Source organism: Aythya marila (genome assembly GCF_965140915.1).
Source record: "Aythya marila genome assembly, chromosome: 16".
Taxonomy (NCBI): domain Eukaryota; kingdom Metazoa; phylum Chordata; class Aves; order Anseriformes; family Anatidae; genus Aythya; species Aythya marila.
Window position 1 is genome coordinate 1,025,417 of NC_139057.1, and position 20,969 is coordinate 1,046,385.

General features: G+C 68.9%; 3 protein-coding genes across 3 annotated transcripts; 2 read left to right on the top strand and 1 right to left on the bottom strand.

The window, feature by feature from the left end:
* Nucleotides 1-2,725: 2,725 nt before the first annotated feature.
* LOC309884600 (interferon regulatory factor 4-like) lies at nt 2,726-5,717 on the top strand. The gene is made up of 8 exons (XM_082773694.1): nt 2,726-2,955; nt 3,200-3,389; nt 3,685-3,728; nt 3,834-3,936; nt 4,237-4,338; nt 4,413-4,808; nt 4,932-5,050; nt 5,150-5,717. Exons 1-8 carry the CDS (start codon nt 2,782-2,784, stop codon nt 5,288-5,290), a joined length of 1,269 nt encoding a protein of 422 aa, XP_082629820.1. The 5' UTR covers nt 2,726-2,781; the 3' UTR covers nt 5,291-5,717.
* A 427-nt stretch (nt 5,718-6,144) lies between these two features.
* Nucleotides 6,145-8,001, top strand: FOXS1 (forkhead box S1). The gene has a single exon (XM_082773693.1). The coding sequence runs from the start codon at nt 6,534-6,536 to the stop codon at nt 7,926-7,928; it is 1,395 nt and encodes a 464-aa protein (XP_082629819.1). The 5' UTR covers nt 6,145-6,533; the 3' UTR covers nt 7,929-8,001.
* A 4,458-nt stretch (nt 8,002-12,459) lies between these two features.
* Nucleotides 12,460-18,428, bottom strand: MYLK2 (myosin light chain kinase 2). The gene is made up of 12 exons (XM_082773670.1): nt 18,349-18,428; nt 16,433-17,583; nt 15,969-16,303; nt 15,033-15,138; nt 14,759-14,852; nt 14,486-14,595; nt 14,226-14,367; nt 14,037-14,107; nt 13,761-13,889; nt 13,490-13,642; nt 12,981-13,113; nt 12,460-12,582 (listed from the first exon to the last, which is right to left on the bottom strand). The coding sequence occupies exons 2-12, from the start codon at nt 17,536-17,538 to the stop codon at nt 12,502-12,504; spliced, it is 2,460 nt and encodes an 819-aa protein (XP_082629796.1). The 5' UTR covers nt 17,539-17,583; nt 18,349-18,428; the 3' UTR covers nt 12,460-12,501.
* Nucleotides 18,429-20,969: the final 2,541 nt, after the last annotated feature.

Genomic DNA, 20,969 nt, shown 5'->3' on the forward strand with positions numbered 1-20,969 from the left:
AGCCCTCCTGCCAGCCCCCTGCTGGGACACGCCGCACAGAGGTGTTTACACGCAGCATTTCCTGGTTCACGCTATAAACCCACACCAGGGCTGTGTGCAGAGCAATGGCATCTCCAGGTCCAGCTCCGCCGCACGGCAAAAACATATTTATTTTGGCAGATCCGGTGTGCACAATTGGAAAAAAAAAAAACAAACAGGTAAGGGCAGGGTTAGCTGCGAGTTAATGTTTGACTGCCTTTGAAGCGCATTTCAGCCTGCAAAGTGTGAGGGTTAAGCAGCTTCACCTTCCCTGTGCAGGGAGCAGAACAGCCGGGAAAATGTTTCTGAGCATCTCCCCTGATGGCAGGGTAATTACCTCCCTCTGGTCCTGCATGTCACCACCTCTTAGGAGAGAGTTTCCCAGCTGATCAAGGCTTATCCAGCCGGGCTTTGTGTGGCTGAGGAGTCGGTGGGCTTGGACTAGCTCCTGGTCTTGGGGTTAATCCGTCCAAGCCACTGAAATGAGGCTGTGCAACAGCCCCTTGGCATCGCCTCATCTCCCAAGGCACAAAGGGGAGATGCAAATCCCCCTTCCCTCAGTCCCAGGCCCTTTTCCTGGTAGAAAGCACCCGAATTACCCCAGCCAGGGGGCTGGAGAGGGCCAGGGCACTGCCCCTGCTCCGCTGCTCCTGGCAGGGCCAGCACTGGGGGTGCAGCGTGGGGTCGGGGGCCAGGACAGGGCTGGCGCTCAGCCCGTGCGTCAGAGCCGCCCGTGGAAATCCCCTGCTCGCTGGCGCAGAGACCAGCACGGCTTCCTGCGCCGCTCAGCGTCCCCTCCCCGTGTCCCCAAAACGCTGGCCTGGCCGGAGCAGCACCAAGCTGGGGCCAGTGGGTTCTACCTGCTGCCCCAGCCCCCTCCCCAAAACTACAACCCGCAGCGCTCGGCACCGCTGCCTCCTGCGGGGTGCAGGCAGGGCTCGGGTTAGCCACAGCCCTGAGCGCACAGGGGCAGGGCAGGCAGGGCAGGCAGGGCAGGCAGGGCAGGCAGGCCTTGCTCTGCAGTGGGGAGGCCAAAGGCAGGCTCAGTGAGCAGAAAAACCCTGCCAGCGTGGCCGGCTCGCACGCCCTGCACAGCCCCACGTGCTCTGTGCCACGGGGCCGTGTCCCCGTCCCCACACCCCGCGGGGAAGCCCGGGGCTGGGCGCAGGCAGCAGGGGGAGGCCGGAGCCTGGCACAGTGTCGCCGCTTATTCATTTCGAGGCTTTCAAGCTCAGAGCAGCCTGCTGGCTCTCGGGAGCCTTGTCTGCTTCCTAGCCAAGAGGCAACTTTCTCTGACTCAGAACTGGAAAGGAAACCCACCCGGGCAGCGGGGATGGAGGAGCTGCAGAGGTGGCCGCAGCACCGGGCACGCTGCCCCCCAGCCTGCCCACACGGCTGCCACGCTGGGGTGGGCCAGGGGAGGCTGGGGTGAGATCCCCCCGAAAGAATTTTAGTGGATAAGAGGCTCATGAACACGCGAGAGGAAGCCGGAGGAATTTCAGTAAATAAGCCAGGCTGAGGGACAGGTACTGTGTCTTCCCCTATTCACCTATTGTGCAAAGAAACTGAAACAGGAAATTCTGAGATTTCTCATGAAAAACAGTTCCTGATAGAAACAGGAAACGCATTTCCAGAACCAACTGAAACCGAATCTGCAGTTTAAGCAGAAGCTGAGGAGCTTATGAGTCTGCGCCGAGACGAGAGGTCAACCAGTGGTGAGGAGGAGGACTCGCTCATCTTCATCCCCACGACCCCCGGCGACCACTGCCAGAAAGCGCTGTGCAGGCGTGGATAGGAAGAATCGATGAAAACGAGTCCCTGGAACTAATTTTAATACAAAGCGGGGATAAGTCATGCGTATGTACGGGTGTCTCGAGAAGCTTCATGCCTGTCACTCTTCTCCACAACCAAGGCAAGTGCCGCGTTGGGGCGCACACGACTTTGGTGGGACTCCCCCAGTGCTGAATAAACGTTATGTATTTTACAACCTTACTGACCGTGGAGTTTGCTGTCCACACGCCACCCCTTCCCCTTCCCATGGGGTGGCTGAGCAGGGATCCTGGCCGCAGGGAGGGCCAGGCCCTACTACGGGCAGCGGGGAGCAATGCTCGGGAGCCAGCCAGGGGCAAAGGGGCTGTGTGGGGCCATGTACCCCCGCTCATCCCACCCACATGAGCAAAAAGCCCCCACGAGGCTGCACAAGCTCAGCAAGAAGCACGGTGGCCACGAGCAATGCGCCCATCCATGGGGCCACCGGTGCCAGGAGCCCCCGGGGAAGCGGGCAGGCAGCGTGGGCACGGGATGGGCCAGGCCCCTCCATCCCCGTTCCCATCCTGCTTCCCCCCGGTGCCCCCCGGTTCTTCCCAGTCCCCCCCGGCTCAGCCATGTGCCGAGGGTTCAGAGGTGGATGCAAAAGCCGGGAGAGGGGCGACCCCGGGGGCAGCGTGGGGAGCCCCGAGGGGTCTCGGAGAGGTGCCCCGGTGCCCAGTGCAGCAGCGGGGGACGGCGGGCAGGGCTCCCCGCAGCACGGAGCCCCCAGGCACAGTCCCCGCAGGGGGGGGTCCCCGGTGCCCACCGGTGCCCACGGGTGCCCTCGGTGCCCCCCCCACCCCTCCGGGGCCGGGATCCCGGTGGCGCAGCGGAGGAACCGAAAGCGGCGTCCGGGAAAACGAAAGCGAAAGTCTCCCCGACGCGCCTTCGCTTTCGCCTCCCCGGCGCGCTCCCGAGGGCACCGCGGGGCCGGGCGCGGGGCGCGGGGTTGCGATGGCGGAGCCGGGGTCTCCCATGCGGCTGAAGGAGTGGCTGATCGCCCAAATCGACAGCGGCCGCTACCCGGGGCTGCGCTGGGAGGACGGCCGCAGGACGCTGTTCCGCATCCCCTGGAAGCACGCGGCCAAGCAGGACTACCGGCAGCAGCAGGACGCGGCGCTCTTCAGGGTATGGACCCCCCCCTGGGCACCCCCCGGGCACCCCCGGCTCCGCACCCCAAGGGGCTCCCCCGGCTCCCCGCCGCCCCCTGCCCCACGGTTTTGACCCCCCCCTGGCCGCCCAGCTCAGCCTCGAGGGCTCCCACGCGTGGGCTCCCCCCTCCCCAATCCCCTCCCTCGATCCCTCCTCGGCCCGGGGGTCCGGGCAGCCCCCGCAGCACCGAGCCCACCCCTCCAACCCCCCCTGCCCGCAGGCTTGGGCCGTGTACAAGGGGAAGTACCACGAGGGCACGGACAAGGCCGACCCGTCCACCTGGAAGACGCGGCTCCGCTGCGCCCTCAACAAGAGCACCGACTTCCAGGAGGTGCCCGAGCGCAGCCAGCTCGACATCTCCGAGCCCTACAAGGTGTACCAGATCGTCTCCGACGCCGCCCGCGACGCAGGTACTGCCCCGACACCCTGCTGCCTGCTCAGCCTCGGGGCTCACACCCGGTGCCAGCCCCGTATCCCGCGGGCATCGCCGCCTGGGACCCTTCCTCCCTGCTCCTCTTACTCCCTGCTCCTCTTTCTCCGCGATGCCCTGGGCTGTTCTCGGACAAAGCCCTTCCCGAGGCTGTGCCGTGGCTGCCCGCTGCGGTTCGGGGCTGGGTTTGCTTTCCCTGGGGAGCCAGCACCTCCCCGGGGGCCGTTCCCGCTGTCTGTGGGGCTCAGTGATTTTTTTTTCCTCGCTCCCCACAGAGAATGATGGTGGCCCACAGCCCCCAGCCGGCGAGGACCCGCAGGTGAGCCAGCCCCCACCTAAAAGTGTGCTGACGGGGGGGGTCCAGAGCTGGCTCAGGTGCCCCCGCTGCCAGCCTGGCCCTCACCACCACCTCTCTCGTCCCCAGGGCCGTGCCGCGGGGAGCCCGGCCGAGGAGGGCGTGCGGGGCGCCGGGGGGTCCTGCCACGCGGCTGCGCTCCCCCTGCTCTCTGCCCACCCGGCTGAGCGAGGTGAGAAAAGAGCCCTGAGGGTGGTGGGGGCACACAGGATGGGGCTGGGGCAGGAGGGGATCGCTGCCCCCCCCGGAGGCACCCCGCTTCCCAGAGCCTTGGGACCGTGGGAATGGAGACTGAGGCTGGGGCTCCCCCCCCATGAGTCCCAAAATGAAGCTGCCTGGTTGCGCACTCAGGGGGATTTAACGAGGTGCAGCAGCTGCGGGAAGCCCCCGCCAACCCTGGGGGCTGGGGCTGGGACAGGACCCCCCAGGGGACAGCTGCCCACATCCCTCTGCCATCTCCATCCCAACCCAGGGTACCACATACGGGGAGCCTTCTACGGCTGGAACCCGACCCACGGCCACTTCCTCCCCAGACCCCCGTCCTACCTCCCCGTCGAGGACGTCAACCACTCAGGTAGGAGCTGCCCCGGCCGGGCTGCAGCCCCCGGTGCCCCCCCAACCCTGTGCTAACCCCCCCTTGTACCGTAGACTGCTGGCTCCACGTCCGCCTCTACTACTGCGACGTGCTGGTGAAGGAGCTCACCACCCGCACGGCCGAGGGCTGCCGCATCGCCTCCCGCGCCGAGCCGGCCGCCAGCGAGCGCCTCTACGGCCCCTCGTGCATGGAGCAGATCGAGTTCCCCCCGCCGCGGGCGCTGGGCGGCAGCAGCCGGGTGGCCGGCGTGACCGAGGTGCTGGAGAGGCTCCTGCCCCACCTGGAACGCGGGGTCCTGCTGTGGGTGGCCCCCGAGGGGGTCTTCATGAAGCGCCAGTGCCAGGGCAGGGTGTACTGGAACGGGCCGCTGGCCCCGCACCGGGACTGGCCCAACAAACTGGAGAGGGAGAAGACCTACAAGCTGCTGGACACGCAGCAGTTCCTGCAGCGTAAGTGCCCGCAGCCCCCTGCCACCCTCGGGGACCTCCAGCCCCCCAGGGCGTTGGGGACAGGTCCCGTCCCCGCCACGGCGTCGGGGGGGGGGACCCGTGCGAGCCACCGGTGTCTTGCAGAGCTGCGGAGGTACCTGAGCCAGGGGCAGCCGGCGCCGCAGTACCAGATCCACCTGTGCTTCGGCGAGGAGTACCCCACCAGCGCCAGCCACCACTTCCAGAAGCTCATCATGGCCCACGTGAGTACCCGCGGGGGTGGCGCTCGCCACAACCACGAGCTGGGGGGTTTTTTGAGGGGGGGCAGACCCCATCCTCCCGGCGGCTCTGTGCCTCCGCAGGTGGAGCCGGTGTTCGCGCGGGAGCTCTTCCACCACGCCCAGCGCATCGGCCCCACGCTGCTGCGCGACTGCCCCCAGCCCTGTGCCCCCGGCGCTCCCGGCCACATCGTCCACGTCCTCCAGCAGCTCTGCCAGCCCTGAGCGGGGCAGCCGAGGCACGACGAAGCCTCCACCGTGCTCACGGCTGCGGGGCGAGGTGCTCAGCGTCCCCACGGCTGCGCTCTGGCCCTGGGGACGAGCGGCCTCCAAGCAGCGATGCCACAAGGGGCCGTGCGCGGGGCACTTGGCACGGCGGGGACGGAGGTGGGTGGATGCTGGATGGAGCAGGAGCCGTGTTTTTTCCCTGAGAACTGCTGGGAACCATCTGGGGGGGGTGGCTGGGTGCTTGTTGGGCGCGCAGGGCAGCGGTCCGGGCTGGCGGGGGGACAGCCAGCTCCGTCCTTGCGCTTGGCACCGCGGGGACGCGCTGTTTGTGGTGTGCAGGAATAAAGGTTGTGTTTCCTACTGCAGCCTGGGGCTGGGGCTGTGCCAGCAGCACCGCGGGGTGCCGGGACGAGGCGGGTGCGGGCAGCAGGGGGAGCTGAGCCAGGCACAGCCTCATGGCACAGGGCAGCAGGAGCTGAGCACCCTGCGGGGAGCCACGCTCCCTCGACACCCGTCCTGCCCTCTGGTTCTGGCCCCGTGGTGTGGCCGCAGCAGAGGCAAGGCGCCCGTTAGCTGCCCTTGAAGCGTGGCACCGTGTCCCAAAAGCACGTGCCTCAGTTTCCCCTGGTGCTGGGTGAGGAGCGGGGGTTGTGGCGCACCCTGGAGGCGCTGTCCCCAACCAGCTGGGCACGGTGCAGGGACACGGCGTGGCACGGGGACCTGGCACACTGCAGGGATCCCACACACTGCAGGGATCCCACACATTTCAGGGATCCAGCACCACCCCAGGGGCAGGAGGCAGCCGGGGAGCCGAGGTGCAGCTCACCCCCATCCTACACGCTGCAGCCCCCGCACCCCGCCAGCATCAGCTCCCCGGGGGAACAGCGCCCGGGCAGGATGAGCCCCAGACCCTGGGAACCTCCTGTGGGAAGAGGGGCTGGGGCAGCGGGGCCGTGCCCTGGGGAGGCCGTGGCGGTGCCAACGCGTGGCCGCTGGCTCCTGGCCGCAGGGCTGGCCCTGGCGGCGCGTCCGGCCGCAGAGACCGGCGCTGGACCATGGGGCCCCCGCTCCGCCCTGGGCGGCCCCGCGGTCCCGGAGAGGAGGGGCCCGCCGCCCCCTCGCCGGCGGGGCGCGGGAGGCTGGGCTGCTGCGGGGTTTTAACGGGCTCAGCCGGAGCCGGACGGCAGAAGCAGGAGCAGCAGCAGCAGCAGTAGCAGGACGGCTGCAGCCGGGTGGGAGGATGCAGCCGGACATCCCCGTGGGCAGCGCGGCTCTGCGCGGCCGGCCGGCCCCCGACGGCCCTTTCCCCGGTCCCTCTCCGCCGGCCGTCCCCGAGGCCACCAAGCCGCCCTACAGCTACATCGCCCTCATCACCATGGCCATCCAGAGCACGCCGGAGAAGCGCATCACGCTGAGCGGCATCTACCGCTACATCATGGGCCGCTTCACCTTCTACCGCGAGAACAAGCAGGGCTGGCAGAACAGCATCCGCCACAACCTCTCGCTCAACGAGTGCTTCGTCAAGGTGCCCCGCGACGACAAGAAGCCGGGCAAGGGCAACTACTGGACGCTGGACCCCGACTGCTACAACATGTTCGAGAACGGCAGCTTCTTGCGCCGCCGCCGCCGCTTCACCAGGAAGAGGGGGCTCCGCGACGCGCCGGGCGCCGAGGGGGACGAGGGGCGCAGGAAGCCCCCCAAGCACCGCTCGCGGGGGCCGCCCGCTGCCCTGCCGAGTGAGGAGGGGAAGGCGGAGGGCGGCTTCGCCTCGCCGGTGGCCGCCGGGCGCCTGCTGGGCCCCCCCGAGCTGGCCGAGGGTGCTGGCGGAGGGGTGCCGGGGTGCCCCGAGCCCTGCGCCCGGCGGCCCCCCCCTGGGGCCAGGCAGCCCTGCCTGTACGTGCCGGACGCGCCGCAGCCCAAGGGGTCGTTCTTCGCCAAGGAGCCGTGCTGCCCACCAAACCATGGGGCCCCCCCGGAGAGCCGTCCAGCGGCCCCCCCCCAACCCAAGGAGACTGCCTTTGGGGGGCTCCCGGCGGCTCTGCAGCTGCCCCGGCCAGGTCAGTACCCGGTGCCCGGCGAGCGCCCGGCGCAGCACCGTGCCCTGCTGCCCGCCGAGCCCAGGGACCCCGCGCAGGACTCCCCGGCCCCCACCGCGTCCCCCCGGGGCGAGCTGGAGTGCAAGGAGTCGGCGACCCCCACCTTGGGGCTGGGTCAGCCCTTCGGGCAGGTGCCCCCCATGTTCCCCAGCGCCCTCCTGGGTGCGGGCAAGCCCCCCGCGCCCTGCTTCCTTGACGGCGATGGCTACAAGCAGCCCCCCGTGCCCGTTTTCGGCTCCTTCGGCCGCTCGGGGCCCGAGGCTCTGGGTGGCAGCTACCAGTGCCGGGTGCAGGCGCTGAGCTTCTGCATGAACGAGCGGCCCTGCGGCACGGCGCTGGAGCATCTCCTGGCCACAGCCCCCGCCGCAGCCCCCCCTGCCCCCCGCCAGGCGCCCTTCGGGGCTGCGGGGCCACGGGCGGGCGAGCAGAAGGAGTCGTGGGGCGCGGGGGGCGCGATCCCGCTGCAGGGGGGCAGCGGCTACCCCTTGGGGCTGCCCCACTGCCTCTACAGGACACCCGGCATGTTCTTCTTCGAGTGATGGACTGCTCCCCCTTCCCCCCCCCAGCCTCCCCCGGCACCGTGCGGGGCTCCAGCGGCGGAATAAAGCACGTTCGCCCACGCTGCCTCTGTCATCTCTGCGCCCTGCTCGGGTTGGGGAGCGGGCAGGGGCGCAGCGGGGGCTGCTCTGTTCCCATCCAGGGACACGTGTCCCCGAGGCCACCCACCACGGCTCCCAACCTCATCGGCAAGGGGCAGGGGGACGTGCTGCCCCCCAGGAGTGAGCCCCGTGGCCCCACAAACCCCACACTGCTCGCTTGTGCCCGGCTTTTCACCCCGTGCTGCGTGTGTGGCACCAGTGGTGCCGGCCTCGGTGGGGGACCCACCTGGAGAGCTGCTGGGGGGGTTGTAGGGGCTCTGTGGGACGGGGCGCAGGCGCTTGGCATGGTGTAGGGGGTATGGGGGACCCCGCAGCTCCCCGAGCTGGGGGCTCTGAAGTGCCAGGCTGTGCCGGGGCTGCCCGCGGGCACGGCTGTGGCTGCAGTGGGAACGGCCGAGGAGAACGGCTGCGTGCCGGCAGGATTCCTCCACCCTGAATCATCCCGGGCGGCTGCCGGTGAGGAGGCACCGGCTGAGTCACTGCTCCCACCGACAGGCTGGGCACGGGCTGGGCTCTGCTGGGGTGGGATGGGATGGGGCGGGATGGGGTGGGGTCCCCACGCAGCCCCAGGGCCGGGACGTGGCCACCAGCCCCTCTCCGTGTGCTGGGGTCGGCATCGCCACCTCTCCAGAACGGAGCCGTCCCGCTGCCTTCGCAGCCCCGAGCTGGGTCAGGGCGATGCTGGCCGAGTGGGGACCTGTGCCCGTGCCCCCCACCCCCTGCCCCTGTTAAAGGACCCCCTGGGGGGGGGCAATGCCCCCAGGCTGGGGGATGCAGGTGCATGGGGCTGCCCCGGCTGATCCTGCTCCACCTTGGTGGGGCCGTGGTGGGCACGGGAGGAGGATGCTGGGGGGGGCTCTCCGTGATGTGTGTGGCCAAGACCCCGGCTCCACAAGGCGAGCAGGACACAGCTCGGCCAGGCCCCTGGGGTCTCGGTGAGGGCCGGTGCTGTCGTCACTCAGGGACCAGGAGCACCGGCACCGCGTCAGCCCCGTTATCAGCCCAGACGGCCACTGCCGGGCCATGGCCACATCCCAGCCCCGGGCAGGGCAGGAGGGATTGCTGTTCATCATCGCTGCAGCAGCGACGGTCACTCGTCCCTGGGCTTTGCTTTTTCTCCCTTTTTTTCTAATCTTTTTTCTTTTTTTTTTTTTTTTTTTCCTTCCCTCCCCTGTGGAAAACAATATTTGAGCGCCTAGATCATGCTGGCGTCTCCGGAGCCGTCTGCAGCGAGCGCGGCTGACCTCAGCCCCCTCCTTCGCTCGGTCCCCCGGGGGCGAGGGAGGAAGCGAGCGCCGCGGAGCCGTGCCCAGGGGCCGTCTGGTTCCCACACAGCGCGGCCGGGACGCTCGCCCGCCCGGGCTCCCAGCCTCTGCCTGGGAACGCGCGGCCACGGCCCCCGGGCAGAGCCGGGCGCGGAGCCCGGTGCTGGGAGCACGGCGGGACCCAGCCCATCGCTGCCCCCGGGATGGGGACCCGTCCCCAAGACACACACACGGGGTGCCGAGGTGCCCGGTTCGGTGCTGGGGCTGCAGCAGGATGGGTGCCCCCATAAAAGATGCAGCAGGGTTGGAGCTGGGGTTTGCGGGGACCTGGGAGCGTGGCCCCGAGGGGAGCGGAGCCCCAGCTCTGCTGCCTGCAGCCCCCGGCATCGCTGATCCCTGAGCTCAGCGGGGTGGGACGGGGCAGAGCCCGGCCACCTCCTGTGCCACCACCCGCTTCCAGGGCTCCCTTTGCCCGTCCCGGCCCCGCTCCCCAGCACCAGCCCTGGCCCTGGCCGTGGGCCCGCTCCTCTCCCTGCCCTTCCTCCTCCCCGGCTCGCTGCCGGCTCGCGGTGGGTGGCCTGGCCCCCAGCCCGCGCACCCGCTCCCAGCGTGGGCCATGCCGTGGCCGGGGACCACGCCACAAGGGGTCCTGGTGCAGGATCCCGAGCCCCCAGCTCCAGGAGAGGTCCCAGTGCTGGTGGTGGTGGGTGCTGGTGTGCGGCATCGCCCGCTCGCCCTCTCTCCCCTGGGGCTCAGCCCTGCGCTGCCGGTGGGGCCACGGGGACGAGGAACCCCACGTGAGGAACGGCACCGTGGGCGCATGCAGGACCGGGAGCAGCCCCGTCACCATGCCCACTGCCGTGATGGAGGCACAAAGGGGACCCATGTGGGGTCTTTGGTTGGAGATGGGGCCGAGGAAGCCAAAGCAGGCTGCAGGGAGGGGTCCCCATCACTTCAGCCTAGGGGTGCCGGTGCCCGCGTCTGCCCACACAGCACCGTGCCCCCCGGAGAGGCCACCCCGCACGGTCCCACCCCGGGGCAGCCGTGGCTCAGCCGTGCTCCCGGCCAGGTTGGGAACTGGCACCGGCACCGGGGCCGCCCTGCAGCGGGCTCTGCAGCCCCCGCGGCCCAGGGCAACGCTCGGCTCCTGGGGCCCAGACAGGAAGGAGACGTCACCGCCGCGGAGCGTAACTGGAACCAGATGGGGCCGCGCTGTTTTCCAGGACCGCAGGGTGGTCACCGGCAGGAACTGGTCAAAGGCTGCCGGCAGGAAGCGGGCTGGGAGGGGACGCCCTGGGCCCAGTGGTGACCCTGCCTGCGCTGCCTTAACCGCTTCGGGGCCAGCCGCGGACGGAGGGGCACGGGGTGGACCCCGGAGATGGACCCCGGATGTGTGTGGGGCTGGGGGCTCCGCGTGCAGGCTCAGCGGGACCCCCCCCAGCCTTTGCCTGGGCGGTGCTGCAGCCGTGAGGACACCTCTGTCCTTTTGTCCATCCATCCATCCTCTCCTCCATCCATCCATCCGCCCACCCAATCCCCCTTTCAGCCTCCCAGCCCCGTGTTGAGCTGCAGCCCTCAGCTCCTGGCTGCCCGATGCACACCCCCAGGGGTTTAATGCCCCCCCCCCCCAGCCGGTGCCCAGGGCGCGGGGCTGCTCTCAGACCTGTACATTTATTTACAAGAAGCCGAGCGCGCGGGCAGGGCCCTGCAAGCCATGCTGCGAGCCCGGGCAGGGGTTGGGGCGCCGAGCCCAAAGCCACATCCACCTGCTGCCACCAGCGGGGCTGGGGGGGCTGCTTTCCACCCCCATCCCTGCCCCGGGCCAAGCACCAAGGGCTTCTGCAGCAGCCACGGAGGGCACAGACAGCCCCGCAGCGTGCACAGCCCTCACTCCACGGCACAAAACCAAAGCTGGGGTCGGAGCCCGGTGCCAGCCAGCACGGGGCAAGGCTGGAGGCTGCAAAGCTGGGGGCCGCCGTCCCCTGGCCGTGCTGCGAGGAGGGGGGCTCGGGGGAACGCAGAGCCACAGGGAGAGGGGGCGAGGGCTGGGCGAGGAGCGGGCGCAGCACCCGCTGCCCCGGCACACGGCGGCCCCGGCACGGCCCCGCTGGCGGCCGGCAGTTCCTGTGTGTTGGTGGTCAGCGCTGAAGCAATCCTGCCAGGAGCAGGGGAGGGGGGGGAGCGCAGCCCAGCTGGTCTGCATTAGGGCTGCTCGCCTTTATCTGGCTGAGAAAACGGGGATGGTGGGGGGGGGAAATGCGTGAAGGAGAGGCTGCGCCGCTCCCCCGCTGGCAGAGCGGAGGGCAGGGGTGAGGAGGAGCACACAAAGCCTCCTTCTTCGCTCGCTGGCTCCCAGCTGGGGACGCTCCTGGAAACGTGCTCAGCGCTTCCTCCCTTCCTGTGCGCGCCGCCCTCCCGGCTCCAGCTTCCGCGCGGCGGGGAGGCGATGCCACGGCCCCGGCCCCAGCCCCTGCGCCAAGTCCCCCAGGGGGGGTGTCCGGGTCTGCACCTGCCTTCCGCCCCCCTCCCTGTGCCACAAACCTGCTCCCTCCATCGGAGCAGAGCCCGGCACCGCGCGGGGCAGGTGGGCACCTCGGGAACCGAGAGCTGCGGTGTCTCCAAGCAGAGCGTGCCAACCTCGTGCCCGTGTGGCTGTGAGCGTGCAGGGCCGGCAGCAGCGCTGGCGTCGGGCTGCTCTGAAGTCCCAGAGGAGCAGTTTGAGAGGGGAGCGCTGCTGCGGGCCGGGGAGCGCTGCTACATGGTGCTGCCGTGCCGGGAACGAGCGTGGAAACCACCTCGCAGTCCGTGGAAATGCAGGGGGGAGCATCGGCTCGCTGGGGACGGGGGTGGCTCAAGCCCTGAGAGCCCACAAAAGGTGGCTGTGGGTGAGGAGCCCGCGGGGGTCTGGGTCTCCAGCAGCCCCCCCGGTGCCCGGTGCCGGGGCAGAGCAGCGGCCGCAGGGGCAGGAGCGAGGCGGTGGCTTCGTGGCGAGGCGCAGCGGGGGCTGGAGCTGCCGGCTGATGAGCAGAGCTGGGGCTGCGCGGTGCCTGCGGGGCTGCCCCTGCCCAGATCCTGCTCCTGTTCTGGGGTGAGGCCCCGGCACGGCCCCGGGATGGGGCTCGGCAGCCCCCGAGCCCCCTCTCCGAGTGGTTCCTCTGGGCTCACGGTGCTCAGCCCCCGGCCCACGCTCAGACGCCCAGCGCCGTCAGCGACCCCGAGCTGGTGATCTTCTTGAAGCGGTTGGCAGCACACACCCCGATGAAGTTTTTCTGTAAAAGACAAGAGGAGAGGCACGAGTCCGGCTGCAGACCTCGAGGCTGAACCCGGCGGCACTCCCAGAGCTGCTTCGGGAGCTGGGCCGGGGAGCTGGCAGCCGCCCAGGGCTCCCCCTGCACCAGCTTTCAGGGGAGATTCCTGGGGCAGGGCTAACACCAGCCCCAGGAGCTTCCCTCCCCTCCATCCTGACACTAAAATGCGCTCCTGGGATGGGCTCAGGGGAGTCAAAAAGGCACCGATGTTTGGGGAGATCCCACCCGGGGGGCACCCAAGCTCCCCAAGACAGCAGAGCGGGGCGGTGTTGACCCCTGTCCCGTTCCATCCCATCCCATCCCATCCCATCCCATCCCATCCCATCCCATCCCATCCCATCCCATCCCACCCCACGCACCTTCCAGCGCCGCCGCATGACGTATTTCTTGAGCAGCACCTGGGACTTGAGGCGGCGGTTGCAGCGCTTCGCCTTCTCCGCCAGGTTGTTGAGCCAGGGATGCTGCAGGCACTGCCCCGCGCTCATCCGGCCGCTGGGGGCGAGAGGCCAGCAGGTCACCACGGGTCCCCCCGCAGCCCCTTTCCCCCCTCTGACCCCTTCTTGTGCCATCCAAGAGCCCCCCAACCCCAGAAACCTGTGCCCTGGCCGTCAGCCCTAAGGATGTGCCCAGGGACCGGTGGGACAAGGAGGGACCGTGAGCTGTCCAGCAAATGTCACTCATGGCCAGTGGCCCTGCAGGGACAAGGGGCTGTGCTTGGGGACAGCCAGAGGCCAGGGCAGGGTTTTGGGGACACGGCCAGCCCTGGCACAGGGGGCTGCACCCGGAATGCACGGGCTGGGCAGAGCCAAGAGCGCACAGATGGAAGGTGCCTGCCCTGGGGCCACCACGGCCTCCCCCAGCGTCGCACCTTTTCTCTTTGATGATGAGGTTTGAGACAAAGTCCTTGGCCTCGTCGGAGACGCTCTCGAAGGTCTCCTCGTCGAAGTACCAGTTGGCAGCCAGGACGTTGTTCAGCGTCTCGGTGTCGTTGTCGCCCAGGAAGGGGGAGAGGCCACTGAGGCTGGGGGAGCAGAGGGGGACGGGTGAGCAGGGGGTGCCCTGGGCTGGGGCACCCCAAATTCCCCCTGCACGGGGCTAACCCGGCTCGGGGACTGTCCCCAGAAGGGACCCCGACGTACAGCATGTAGGTGATGACGCCCATGCTCCACATGTCCGTGGAGTAGGAGACCTGCTCGTAGTTGACCACCTCGGGGGAGAGGAACTCGGGGGTGCCAAAGTTCACTTTCAGCTTCTCCTGGGGGTTGTACCTGTGGCCGGGACGGGGGGGTTCAGAGGCAGGGTGACAGGCTGGCTGCCACCACAAGCAGCCGGCCCCGTGCTCCCCGCACACAGAGGTGAAGGTGGGAGCAGAACAGCAGGAGGACGAAGATATGGGGAGAGGGGGAGCACGGCACCTTCGAGCCAGCCCGAAGTCGATGATCTTCACCATGTGCCCGGTGGCAGCGACGCAGAGGATGTTCTCGGGCTGCGGGGACAGGGACCCCCCCAGTCAGAGCCCAGCTCCCGGGGCGAGGGCCCAGAGGGGACGTCCCCCCGTGAAGACCTGCGGCAGATCGGGAGCCCCCAGCGCCCCGGCCCCGCACCTTGAGGTCGAGGTGGAGGACGCGCATGTGGTGCATGAAGCGGATGCCCTCGCAGATCTGCCGGACGAACACCATGCAGTCCACCTCCGTCAGGTGGTAGTCGTCGTCGACGATCCGCTCGAAGAGCTCGCCGCCCTCGATGCTGCACGGGCACGGACGGGGGTCCCCGGGTCACCCGGGGGGTTCCTTCCCCACCCCATCCTCCTGCAGCCCCCCTGGCCTGGGCGCTGAGCCCTGCACCGCGCAGCCCCGGCACTCACAACTCCATGAAGAGGATGATCTCCCGGGGCGTCTCGATGGCATCGTAGAGCTGGATGAGGTTCCTGTGGTTCAGCTGGTTCATCACGTCGATCTCCAGCAGCACCATCTCCTGCAGCAGCAGCCCCCACCGGGGGGTTGGTGTCAGCCCCGGCTGAGCCACCAGCACAGGGCCAGGCTGGGTGACAGCCCCTGGGGAAGGGGGGGACAGCAGCGAGGAGCCCCCCGGTTTGGCACCCTCAAGATTCCCCCGCTCCCGCACCCATCGGTCAGACCTTGTCCTTGGCACCCTGCTTCTTGATGACTTTGGCAGCCAGCTTGAGCCCCGTCTGCTTCTCGGTGCACGTGTGGACTTCACCAAACTTGCCCCTGCGGAACAGGGGAGGCGTCGATGGCACCACGGCCGCCTGGGGACCCCGGCACCCACGGCAGCAGCTCCCCGCAGGCAGGGGCTGGGTGCTGGAGGCTCCCCGGGGACCCATTCGCTGCTCAGAGCTGGGGTAGAGCCAGGAGTCCTCGGTCCCTCCCGCAGCCCGGACCCCTCCTTACCCCCCCAGGATCTCCTTGGAGCTGAGGTTGAACTGGGAGCTGACGCTGGCCGAGCGCAGGGTGACGATGCGGTGCGCGAAGGGCGCGGGCGGCGGGGGGACATCGTCTGCCGAGAGAGAGGAGGGGGTGAAAAGGGAGATGCCCACCGGGGGACCCCGCTGCCGGCACCCCAGGGTGCCCCGTGCTGGGAGCTCATCCCGGTGCTTCCTGCAGGTCAGGGGTCCCCAGCAGCTGCCCAGCACCCCCAGCACTGCCCGCAGCATCGCCCTGCTGCGTGTCACCCTCCTGCCTGTCACCCTGCCGTGTGCCTGGTGGCCACCTGTGGGCCACCAACACGCGTGTCATGCTCGCCCTCTCCAGGCCACGCTGCTGCGTGCCTCCCTCAGCGGCCACCATCCCATTTGGCACCCCTCCGTGCCACCCTGCTGCACGTTTCGCTCACCCCCTCTGTGCCCTGCTCACCCCCGCTCCGGGGCACCCCCCGGACCCACGCTCCCCACTTTGTCAGGAGCTGGCCCCTCAGGGGACCCCCCCAGCGCCCTCCACCTTGACCCCCTTGGCACCCCCAAGGACGGCGGTGCAGGACAGGGGACACGCTGTCCCTCGGCAGCGGCCAGGCGGCGGCTGTCAGTCCTGGGGCAGGACAGGCTCCGCGTCCCGCCGGGCAGCCCCGGGCAGCGCCACGCGTGCCAGGCTGGGCTGGGAGAAGCCTGGGGAGGGGACACGCCGCATTTAGCCCTGTTTACAGTGAAACCGGAGCTCGAAGGCTGCCGGTGGGCCACGAGCCAGGAGCAGGAGCTGGCGGCCCGGGAGGGCAGCGGCGGAGACGTGGCAGACCCCGGGGTTGCTGCCCCGTGAAGGTGGTCCCGGGGTGCCACCGCCACCGGGCTGAGGACAGAGCCCAGAGCAGGGGGCTGGGGGGTGGCGCAGCCTTACCCAGTATCTCAAAAGGGTCTTCCTTCCCAAAATCGGGGGTGAGGTAGGGGCTGGGGGGCGGCTCTGCCTCCGTCAAGGACGGCTGCCCCGCGGCACCGGGGCCGGGCTGCTCGGCGTCCCCGGGAGGCTCCGAACCGGGCTGGGGCTGCCCCATGGCACCGGGCAATGTCCTCTCCTGCGGGGTGCCAGCGCTGCCCGCGGGGTCAGGCTGCTCGGGGGGCCGCAGGTCCCCCTGGGCCGGGGTGGGCTCCCCCAAACCTTCTGTTGCCGGTGCCACCGCGGTCTCCTCCGGTATCATCTCCATCCCGGCCACCTCCAACCCGGGCTGCTCCTCCCTGGAAGCAGGAGCAGGAGGTGAGCAGCGCCCCGAGCCCCGCGCCCGGCCCCCACCTCTGCCCCGTGGGACCCCCTCCGAGGAGGGCTCCAGCTCGCTGGGCAGCCCCCAGGGACCCTTCCCCGGGTACCTTTGGCAGGCGGCCGGGCAGCTCAGGCTCTGCAGCAGAGCCGGGCGCGAGGGCTCGGGGCCCTTGGGTGCCTGCTGTTTGCTGCTCTCCTCCGCACCACCCGCTTTGTCCCCTTCAGCCTGAGCCTCTGCAGGGGCCGGGGTCTCCTCTTTCGTGGGATCCTTGCTCCCATCCTGGGTTGTTTCTGCCGCTGGGGCTTTTTCCTCCTTCGTGTCTTTCTTCTCCCCATCCTGAGCCTTTGCAGGATGCGGTTCCTCCTTCGCAGCAGCCGCGGCGTCTTCCTTGGGAGGCTCTTCTTTGCCTCCATCCTGAGCCTTTGTCACCGCCGTGTTTTTTTCCACCTGTGCAGCCTCCTCCCCTCCATCCTGAGCCTTCGCAGGAGCTGCTGTGGCTTCCTCCTTCGCAGGAGCTTCTTTGCCTCCATCCTGAGCCGCTTTTGCAGCTGGGCTCTTCTCCACCTTTTCCGCTGCCTTCTCCCCATCCCGTGCCTTTGCCACAGCCGGGGCCTCCTCCTGTGTGGGCTCTGCTTTTCCTCCACCCTCAGCCTCTGGATCGCCGGCGGCTTTCTCCTTCGTGGGCTCTTCCTTGCCTCCATCCTGAGCCCCTTCCCCTGCCGGACCCTTCTCCTGTGCAGGCTGTGCCGCGTCCCCTGCCTGCGGCTCTGCTGCAGCCTCAGCCCTCTCCTCGGGGGGCTCCCCCTTCCCTGCACCCTCAGCCTGGGCAGCAGCCGGCTCCTTCCCCTCGGGGGGCTCTGCCGTTCCCCCTTGGGGCTCTCCCCCAGGCTGGCCTTTCTCCTTCACGGGCTCTTCCTTTCCTCCATCCCGAGCCCCAGCAGCAGCCGGACCCTTTTCCTCCGAGGGCTTCGCCTCCCCTCCTGGGGGCTCCTCCTTGGCAGGCTCCTTTCCCCCCTCACCCTGAGCCCCGGCAGCCTCAGCCTTCTCCTTCCCGGGCTCTTCCTGCCCTGCGCCCTGAGCCTGGGCTGGGGGCTCTGTGTCCGGGGGGGCGGCAGGGACAGGAGGGGTCGTGCTGGGCTCAGCTCCGGGGGTGGCCGTGCTCCCAGCCCCCCCGGTGTCAGCCGTGCCACCCGCCACGCCGTCCTGCTCCATGGGCACTCTGCGGCCGGAGGCGGCTGCCCCGGGTCGGCGAGGCTCCTGCGGGAGAAAAGGGGCGAGCTGGAGGCTCCGGGCACAGCGGGGGTCCCGGGGGGGCTCCTATCCCTCCGTCCCGGGGGTTTTCTCGCTGGTGGCACAGGGACGGGCCCCGTGTGGCCCCCCAGGTCCATGCACCGCCCCGTTGTGCCCCGATATTTGCTGTGCAGTGACTGATCGATGGCCTGACCCCGGCACCTGTCGCTGCCACGGCACCGCGCAGGCAGCCGGCACGGCCGGGGTGCCAAACGCAGGCTGCGTCCCCCCCGGGGAGGGACAGGGGACACCGGGTGGCCACACGGGGAGGGGGCGAGGGGAGCATCCCCGGGAGCTGCCGGCAGAGCACGGCCCCGTCTGCCGGGGGGGTCCTGGCAGCTCCCACACCGAGGGGCTGCAGGGGTTCGGGCAGCACCCATGGGTGCCCGTGTGGCAGCACAGCTCCAGGCCGGCAGCAGCAGCCCCCAGCCCAGCACCACGGCTCTGCCCTGGCCCCTGTAATCCTGACCCTTGTGGGAACAATCCCACCGGTAACCGTTCTGGCAGCGGGGCAGCCGCTTACTGGTTTTACTGGGCTCGGAGCTGCAGGCAGGGAGCGGAGTGAGGCTGAGCCGTCCCCGCTCCCCGCAGCCTCAGCTCTCCGGCTTCAGGGTTTGGCTGTCCCCAGGGCCACCCCACTGCCCCCAGCATGGGACCGGTGGCTACAGGGACCCTGAAGGCTGCAGGGACCCCACTGCCCATCCACATAGCCCCCCCCCACAGCCCCTTTACCTGGGGTTCCCAGGGCAGAGGGCAGTCAGGAGAGCAGCATCGGCGCTGTGGCAGCGCCTGGCCGGAGCAGCCCCTTCTATACTGGGTGTAACGGAGCTGGATTAGTGCAGGGAGAGAGGAGTATCCTTTACACCAGCAGGAGCCGTCCCGCGTCGCCTTTCCCAGCACCTGTCGCTGCTGGAGCCCGTTCAAAGGACACGCCACTCCTCGTGCTCCCGCCGGCCGGCACAGGCGGCGAGAGGAGCAGGAGCTGCCCCGGCACGGGCACCGCTCACCGGCACGGCTGGGGGGCACCGGGCGGCCCCGCACTGGTCCCAGTTCCCAGGGCCTTGGCTGTCCCCAGCAGCGTGGCACAGCCCCAGGGGCAGCGGATCCAGGGGGAATTTTGGCTCCCCCAGTGCCACGTGGGCATGGCCAGCGCTGCTGGGGACCCAAAGCAGAAGGGATGTCAGCAGGGAGCCGCGGCACCAACCCCTGTCGCTGCTGCAGCTGCGCTTGGGAACCAGCTGAGAGGCAGAAATGGGAATCAAAATGAATATTTTGGGTATCAGGCAGAGGAAAAAAGGACCCAGAGGTGCTGCTGGGTGGGTCGGGCTGTTGGCAGGCGCACGGGCACCAAGAGACCCTGCCAGAGGCGCACAGAGGGGTTTTGGGGCCTGGAGATGATTCAGCCCCAAAGGCTGCACCATTTTTTTTTGCCTCACGCCCCCAGCCAGCAGAGCCTTGTTTACTTTAAATCGGTGAAACTTAAGGTGAGGAAAGCATTGCTCAAGGGCACGCAGGCTCCGCGCGTCTCTCTCGGGTTTCTGCCTGCCGGGGGTGGAGGTGGTCATTTGAGGTTTAGCAGGAGGAACCCCAGGGTAACAGGACCCAGCCCTCCCCTGCCAGCCCCGCTGGGTGAAAGCACTCCGGTAATACCGACTATTAAAAACCCAGCACAGCGATTTATCACGCAGCGGCCGCAGGGACGCCAGCGCAGCCCGCAGGACGAAGGGCTCGGCCCCTCTCCGCCTGCCTCTGTTGCTCCTTTGAGGGAGGGGGGACACAGCAAAGCTCTCGGCTCGGTGATGGGCAATAAAACAGCGAGAGCAGCCCGCAGCAGGACCAGAGATGCCCCAAGGTGCCCAGGGTCAGGCATCTGCTCCCGGAGCTGCCCCCGGCTCCTGGCTGCCCTCCAGCTCCTCGCCTGCTCCTGGGGGGCACTGCCCAGGGCCAAAAGCGCCGCGGGGATCCCCTGCCACGGCCAAACGCCTCCCCCTGAGCCCCACAGCGGGGGCACCACCACGGTTTGGGGCTCAGCACGGAGCAGGGCACGGGGACGGAGCTGGGCTGGGACCCCCACGGGGTGGCCAGGAGCCACGGCCACCTCGTCCCCAGGGTACCCTGGGGAGGGTGCAGGGAGCCCCCGCAGAGCAGGGGGAAGGGGCTTCGAGTGATGATGGGGGGCAACGAGGGGGGACGGAGCTCCTGCTGAGCTCTGCCTCCTGCAGGAAGGGGTCTCAGCTGCACAGGGATTTCTTCTTGTTAAAGCCTTAAATACAAACCTGGATGGGGAAAGCTCCAGGATCAACCTTTGGAAGGACCTGGCCCATTCCTCTTTCCTAACCAGCTGCGGTGGAAAACCAGAGGTGAAGCCCGAGCTGCCCACTCCCCCCACTGCCCACCCACCCCGCGCTGCTTAACGGAGGAACCGGGGGCCAGGCTGGAGCCCCGGGGCTGTTCCTTTTCCCATTGCACCCAGCCCCGGAGGGGGATGCGGAGCCCTGGGTAGGGCAGGGAGGTGCCCGAGGTGCTCCACCACGGTGTCCCCAGCCCGTGTGGTCCTGGGTTGGGGTGAGACGCAGCGGTGGGGACGGGGTGAAGCCGCAGCCCTGCTCCAGCAGCTGCACGACCCCAGCAAGGTGCTCGGCTGGGAGGCAGAGCGCTGGCAGCAGCCGAAGGAAGTGATTATCTGCGAGAACAAACCTGGAGGGCCGGGGCTTGTTGCTATTTCTGCCTCCAAACCGGCCCCGCTGTCAGGGCTGGGCCCTGGGAATGCTCCTGGCAGGGCCCCATCCCTGCCGTAACCTTTTCCTTTGTGCTCCGGCTGTGAGCAGAACCAGCTGCTTTGTACAACGGAGGCTCTTTTTTTTTTTAAAAAATAAAACTTATTACCTACCTCCATCATCTGAGCAGCACAGGGACTCAGGAAGGGAAGAGCAGCCCCGCTGGGAAGCCTCCAAAGCCCCAGGCTGGGCACGCATCCTGCACGGGAGAGACGTGGCACTTGCTGGGGGCTGCAGGAAGGCTCAGGAAGGAGCTGGTGCTGCCGTGCCCTGCCCCAGTTGTGCTGCTGGATGAGCCCCTCTCCGCCTGCTCCCAAGGGATTTTCCTCCCTGCTCCCCCCAGGAGCGGCCACAGCCCCTGCAGGGGCTCAGTCCCGCCACGCAAGGAGCCCAGGGTGAGGTTTAAGCCAAGAAAAAATGAAATGTGGGTGAAATGTGGGGCTGGAGCTGCTTCCCTGTGGAGCCCGGCTGGTTCTGAAGGCAAACACAGCAGCTCTGGCATCTCCCTCCATGCTCACACCGCCAGCAGCAGGGGTTGCTCTGTAGGACGCAGCCTGGGGCTCCCGAACAGCCCCT